At 56.7% G+C, this 7,105-nt stretch overlaps 1 protein-coding gene across 1 annotated transcript; it reads left to right on the forward strand.

The window, feature by feature from the left end:
• Window positions 1-3,088: 3,088 nt before the first annotated feature.
• On the forward strand, window positions 3,089-6,383 carry DMRT2 (doublesex and mab-3 related transcription factor 2). Its single transcript, XM_075727034.1, has 3 exons — window positions 3,089-3,436; window positions 3,517-3,619; window positions 5,326-6,383. Exons 1-3 carry the CDS (start codon window positions 3,089-3,091, stop codon window positions 6,381-6,383), a joined length of 1,509 nt encoding a protein of 502 aa, XP_075583149.1.
• Window positions 6,384-7,105: the final 722 nt, after the last annotated feature.

Below are 7,105 nucleotides of genomic sequence, written 5' to 3' on the forward strand. Positions count from 1 at the left end.
TCTCCGCTTTTCACGGGCCAGGACGCTGCTACAAGCGGCGCAGCACCCGCCGCCGCCTGCACGGCCCGAGGACCCGGCCCCCGCCGTCGGGGTCGGGCGCACCGGCAGCCCGCCTCGGGCGGTGCAGCTCCCGGGGGGACCCCCGTGGCCATGCGCGGGGTGGGGGGAGGCTCCGAAGGAGCCCGGGGGCATCCCAGCAGCTCCGGGGCCCGCGGGGGCCGGGGCTAGCGGGGCGGCGGGGCGCTCCAGCGGGGAGGGTTGCGGCGGGGCAGGTGGGCGCGCAGTTGCACGTCGCGGGCTTCGCTGCCTCCCCTCACCTGGAAATCCCTGCTTTTCCCGGCGCGGCGCGGCATCGGCCCGTGTCAGCTCGACAGCGGGCACGGCTGACCCCACGGCCCACAGCGGGGGCCGACCGGAGCGGAGGTCCCCGCGGCAGACGAGTGGGAGCAGGGATCCCCCTCCCGAGGGCGCGTCCCGCCGGAGCACGGCAGAGGCACCGCTCCCTGCCGGCGGGCAAAGGGGAGAGCGGCTGGAGGGGAGCGCAAACGCGCCGGGCAGCCCAGCGCAAACAAGGGGAGAAGAAGAAGAAAGTTACACAAACAGGCCTTAAAATCATGGCTGGGTTTCACAGTTCCCTGTGGATAAAGTAAACAGGAGGCGAACTGTTTTGTAATTTACTCCAGCGGCCCGCAGGATCGTACTTTGTAATTTGGTGTCGGTTTACAAGCAAAGGGGACTTCTGTTTCCTAACCTAGCAGGTCCTTTGTCATGCCTGCGCCTTTTAAGAGGGACCCCAAGGGGGAAAGTGGAATTCCTTGGGTATTCGGCTTTTAGTCATGCTTGTAAGTCAAACAGTAGCCAGCCTCTCTTTTGGGATGAATAATACCTGCCGTCGGGGGATGCGCTTCCCTCCCGGCGGCTCTGCCGGCGGCAGCCCTCGGAGGCGGTGCGGCCCGAGGAGGACGAGCGCTCCCGGCCTCCCCGCCCTGCCCGCCGCCCGGGGGCCAGGGCGGGCCGGTGCGGGGCCAGGGAGCTGCGGGCGGCGGGGCAGCCCACGGGCTGGCCCCGGCCCCGGGGGGCTGCCAGAGCTGGGTTTTTCCGTGCCGAACCGGTGGCCGGCAGCCGGTCCGCCTGCTCACCGCGAGCGGATGCCCGTGTTTGTTATACACATGAACATTATCAGTGTTTATTGTACACACCCGCCGCTCAGGGAAAGAACAAAATATTTTCCCTCTTCGGGGAACAGTTCCGGCCGTGCGCTCTGCGTATCGTTAGCTTTCGATCAGCGCACTGGTGGGGAACCGATGCTCTCCCGCATGCCTTTTTCTTTTTTTTGCCTTCCCCCGCTTCCCCGGGGATACCCTGTTTAAATTCGCTAGCTCTTCCCCTGCCCGGTGCCGAACGCGGCCGAGGTGTATTTTGTCCGCTTCTGTCCCCGTGGGAATTCCCATTTTCACCGACGGACGCACCGAGCTCTAACACCGCGCCGGCACGGCTTTGCGCCTTACGATTTCGATCGCTCCCTGTTTTGGGAGACCAGGGGCGCTCCCCAGTTTCCGAAGAGCAGCCTCAGGGAGCGAGTGGGTGGGGGGGATAGAAAGTTACTCAACAGCTCATTTGCAAAACGCCAGTGGAGGGGGGAGGGAACGCTAAAAAAAATAAACGAATATTTCCCCTCGCCTTAATTCGCGAGAGGGCAGGGAAACAACGCCGATTCCGTTCGCGTTTTCAGGCCGGGAAAAAAAAAAACCCGTTGCCACCCGCCCCCACTGCCCCGTTCGCGACGCGAACGACCGCGAACGAAAACCGGGGAGGCTGCTCCTGCCTGCTAACCCCGCGCCCCCGGCGCGCTGCCCGCTCGGGGGGGCGCGTCTCGCCGGCCGAGCTGGCTTCTTCGCTGCCACCGTCACGCGCGTTACAGCCCTTTCTCTCTTCCCCCCCCCCCTTTTTGCCCTAAAAGTAAAGACCACCGCCCCAGCGCCCGCTTACGTTTCCCGCTCGGCGCGGCTGTGCCGCGGGGTGCCCCCACGCCGCCCTCGCGCCCGCCCGCACCCGCGGCTGGCACACGCGCGTGGGTGGCGGTGGCGGGGGGGGGGGGGAAGGAGGGCGGGGCGGCGGCGGCGCGGGCCAATCAGAGCGGCGGCCGCGCGGAGCGGGCCCAATGGGCGGCGGCGGCCGGCGCTGATAACGCGGCGGGGCCGGCGCGGCGGGCACTGTGCCGCGGGGCGGGCGCGGCGGGGGCGAAGCGGGTGTCAGCCCCGGCGCTGGTGCGGCGAGCGCGCGCCCACAGCCACGCACGGCCCGCGGCGGCACCGCCAGCCTGCGGCGCAGCCACCCCCCCCCCCCCCCGACGGGGCGGCGCGCCGGCTGCCGGGGAGCCTTGTGGGTGCGGGGGTCGGCAGTCCCCTGCCGCCGGCCGGGCTCGGGCAGCGGCGGCCCTGCCAGCTGCGGGGAGCGGGGGTCCGCCCGCACCGCCTGCCGGCCGCGGGCGCTGAGCTCGGGTAAGTGCAAAGTGCGGGAGGAAGGGTGGGGAGGTCGGGTGGGACGAGGCGGGGGTCCGAAGACGCTGCTTGCGCGGTGCGGAGAGCTCCAGCAGCCCATGCAGCCCCTGGTCGCTGGAGCGGACAGCGGCGGTGTGTGGAGCCCAGGTGTTCGCTACCTGTCTCCCACGTCTGAACGCAGCGGGCAGGAGGGTTGTCAGGATCCTGAAATAAACAGGCCCCTGTGAGGACCTGGCAGCGCCGCAGCCCTGGGCATCGCCGTGGGGCCGTTCCTCCCGCATCCTCCGCCGCTGGGGCTGCGCTCCTGCCCGCGGCGGGCGAGCACGGCTCCCCGGCAAACCGGGGCGGCCGCGGGGACGGGACGGGGGCGTCCGTCGAGGCTAAGCTGAGCCTTGCGTGGGGCATGGGGAAGAGACCCGAGCAGACGGTGAGGGGGGAGATGACTTCCCAAGCGGGCTCTGCCGTGACTTCCCGACGGGGACGCATCTCGGCGGGGCTGCCGGCGGGCCGGGCGGCGGTGGGCACCCCGTCTCGCCGCGGGGGCGGGCGGCCTGACCCCTCTCTTGCAGCTGCGCCGCCGAGGAGCCATGGCCGAAGGACGCGCCGCCGCCGAGTGGGAGATCGACGTGGAGAGCGTGGAGGGGGAGGCGGCCGAGGACCCCGGCGCGCCGCGCAGCAGCGCCGGCCCGGAGGAGGAAGAGGAGGAGGAGGAAGGCGAGGAGGCGGCGGCTGCCCCGCGGCAGGGCGAGCCGCGGAAGCTGAGCCGCACGCCCAAATGCGCCCGGTGCCGCAACCACGGCGTGGTGTCGTGCCTGAAGGGACACAAGCGGTTCTGCCGCTGGCGCGACTGCCAGTGTGCCAACTGCTTGCTGGTGGTGGAGCGGCAGCGGGTGATGGCGGCCCAGGTGGCACTCCGACGGCAGCAGGCCACCGAGGTGAGAGGGGTTGGGACGGACGGGGCGGGATGGGGCGGGCGGCCCCGGGGCTGACGGTGCTGCCCCGATCCCTCTCCTAGGACAAGAAGGGTCTGGCTGGGAAGCAGGCGAGCCTGGAGCGCAAAGCCGTCTACCAGAGGCACGTCCGGACGCCCAGCCTGCTGGCCAAGAGCATCCTGGAAGGTAAGCACATCCCTCGCCCTTCCACGGGCTCCCCTGCAGCACCGGCCGCCGGCGGGGAAGCGCCCGCCGCTCTGCCCCGGGAAAACCCATAGCTCCCGGCCGAGGCGCGGCCGCTCATGGACTTGCGTGAAATGCAACCTTATTTCCCGAAATAAACGAGGAATGGCGTGAAAGCACGCTCCGCTACCAGCACCGGGCGGCGGAGGCTACGAGGGCACCGGCCACCCGCGCCCGTCCGGGCGCGGGTGGCCGGTGCCCTCGTAGCCTCCGCCCGCTGGCTGGAATCGATGTGGCCAAATTTTAGCCTGTCCCCCCACCCCGCCGCCCAAAATAATGCCTGAAATGCTAGCAACGGTAATTTGAAATTTGAGAGCGACTGTTACAAGCTGACATTCTTTTTACATGACTACCCGGCAGCGTTTTGCAGTGGAGGCTAATTTATTCGCGGGTGTTTTTATCAGCGAATGCGTAAATCAATTAGGGTTTTGTTTTGGTTTTTCTTTTTTTCCTTTTAACCTGAACGCCTAACGCAGCAGCACTGTTTGCTGCATTATCAATAGTAACATATTCATAATAGGTGGGTCATTTTTTTTTTTTTCCATGTCGAAAATATTAACTGTGGAAGAATGACATTTTAAAGATGGATAATTTACTAAAAGGGTGTATTTTTTTTCCCCACTCCCTCTTCGGATTGTGCCCGAATTTATTTCTTTGTCTGCTTTAATTACTTTCCAAACTGTAGCCCTGTAAATCATTACACTTCTTAAATCTAGCTTCCTCCCCACCCCCAAAATAGAAAGCTCTTTGCTTTGCCTGTATAAGCTCAATTAAAATTTTGTCCTGTTAGTAACCTCTAATTTTCATCTACAGTTCACTTTTAAAAAGATCTCTTCTGTATTCCTTCCTCTAACTTATCTTAACTCTCTTTTTCTTTTCTCCTCCTAGTTCTCCTTGGAATTTTCTACAATCTGTAGCTATGTGTACATAGTGATTCATCTTTAGAGAATAGAAAAGGCATCAGCTGTAGGTATAGATATCTTCCTTGGCAATGGGGAAACCCGTGGGAGAGGAATGGGAGTGAAAACAGGTAAAACCCTGTTCTCCTTACTCATGTACGTAGTTCCATTAATTCAATGGGATTACTTGTCTGGGTAGAGCAAACAGGATTGGACCCTACCGGTTATATTAAATGAATCTGGTTAGCCTGGTAATTGAATGTACTGGAGACTGGATTTCTACGTTTTATTGAAGTTCTCTTTTAGTTCAGAAGAAATAAAATATTTAAATACTTTCTGTATTTGTTAAAAATGGATGGTTATCTACCTAAGCTGCGTGACCCAATACCAGTCATAACACATAGCAGGGTTTTGCCTTTTTTTCTTTTTCTTTTTCATTTTTCCCCTCTCAATCTGCTGTTTTGGAATTGTTTTTTAAAGTTACTGATCAGCTAGCTTTGAAGGAGACTATACATGTCAGAGGAGCAGGGCTTGCTTATCTGTGTTGAGGAACTTGTACTGAATGTGCCTGACGGCACAGGGAGCTAAGTCTCTGGGGCACAGTGATTTCAGTAGGAGCTGATGGTGTCCACGGTTTGTAGCAAGTGCTCAGTGCCTGGCGGGTCTGGCTCCAAACGGAGCCCTTTTGCAAACACAGCTTTAATGTTTTTCTTAGGCGGCTTCATTTCTAATGCTGCTTTGTTGTTTTAGGTTACCGTCCTATTCCAACAGAGCCTTACATGGGAGGGAATTCACCCTTGCCACCGCCTGTAAGTGACAGAATGAGAAAGAGACGGGCTTTTGCTGATAAAGAGTTGGAGAACATTATGCTAGAGAGAGAGTATAAAGAGAGAGAGATGATGGAAGCTACACAAGCAGCTGCCCTCTTTCTCCCTAACCGCATGGTGCATGGAGCTGAATACAACTCATATAAAACAGCCTTCAACACTACTCAAGTCGATACTCCAAACAAGGAGTTTTGCAATTTTTTACCAACCTGCCTTGATCTAACCATGCAGTATTCAGGATCCAGCAACATGGAACTAATTTCTTCAAATGTCAGTGTAGCTACTACCTACAGGCAGTATCCCTTGTCCTCTAGGTTCTTAGTGTGGCCAAAATGTGGCCCCATTAGCGATGCTCTCCTCTACCAGCAGTGCCTGTTAAACGCTACTACAGTCCAAGCTCTCAAACCTGGGGCAGGTTGGGATGCCAAGGTATCACAAAGTCAGGACTGTCCAAACACTGAGCATGACATCATGTCTCCAAAACTGGAAAATTCACTCATTCTGACTCACACACAAGACATTCAGCAGTCATGTAATGAGATAGCGTGCCTTCCTCAGGAAGCCCGTGAGAGGTCAGCTTTCTCTCCTCCAAAAAGGACTTTCTCTCAGATTTCTGATAAGGATTCTCTGGCTCCTCAGGAACAGGTATTAAGCAAGATCAGCAAAGACAGTGCCAAGCCCCCTCCACCTGTCAAATACAGTCCATTTCAGACGCTGTTCCAGCAAACATTTCCTGACAGATCAGGAGCAGAGCTGAGAACATCATTTCTGAAAGAGACTTTGGAAGATGCTTCTAAGAAATACAGAGAGTGTGCCATTAAAGACAACCAAAAATACAAGTTTACAATAGACAACTGCACAAAAGACTTCTTTGGGGCAAAACAGGCCACAACAAAACTTTCAACAACTGAGCCACTGCCATTTTCAGTTGAATCCATCCTTAAACGACCTTCTTCTGCAGTTGCTAATGTCTCTCAATGAATAAACTATACCCTCAGTGTAGCGAGTTTGTATGCTTTGCCTTCTGCAGAATTGCTACTGCCTGCCTTGTCTCTTAAAAGATTTGTAAAGAGGAATTTTTGCTGTAAATGGTAACTCTTTCTTTTATCTCAAAATGATGTACATAAATATGCATGTTTTCTCTTCTGAAAAAATAAATGTATTTAATTTTTAAAAATTGAAACTGCACGTACAGACTGTAGAGTGTTGTTATTTCAAGCAGCACTTCAAACCATTCAATAAAATGAGATTACCTACAAGCATAGACGTATTCCTGATCTGTGTTTTGTCTCTAGTATCTCACAGGCAATTATGCCCTACTTTCAGAATACACTTACTCTTTTATCTGCTATTATCAATTTACTTACTAGTTGTCTTGGAGGGGTAAGTGGTCATTTTGCTTTGAACCTCCAGTAACTAAGAGAAGAGGTAACAGTGGTTCATGTAGGCTAGTGTGAATTTGCAAGACTTTTTTTTATTAACTTAAGTGAGGTTTGGATCAGATTCCAAATGCCTTTCTTATTCTGAAGGGGAGTGCATGCTAGTGTAAAAGGCTGGTTTATTCCACACCTCTCTACAAAAGCTTCTGTTCCTAAAGCAGAAGAGTTACTAGACTGGATATGAGGAGAATGGCTCTGGTGAGCTTTTTGGATAAAAGTCAGCATTTTTTAAAATTCAGTTTTTGAATAAAAGGTCTGTGTGGT

The sequence above is a fragment of the Pelecanus crispus genome, chromosome Z (assembly GCF_030463565.1).
Source record: "Pelecanus crispus isolate bPelCri1 chromosome Z, bPelCri1.pri, whole genome shotgun sequence".
Taxonomy (NCBI): domain Eukaryota; kingdom Metazoa; phylum Chordata; class Aves; order Pelecaniformes; family Pelecanidae; genus Pelecanus; species Pelecanus crispus.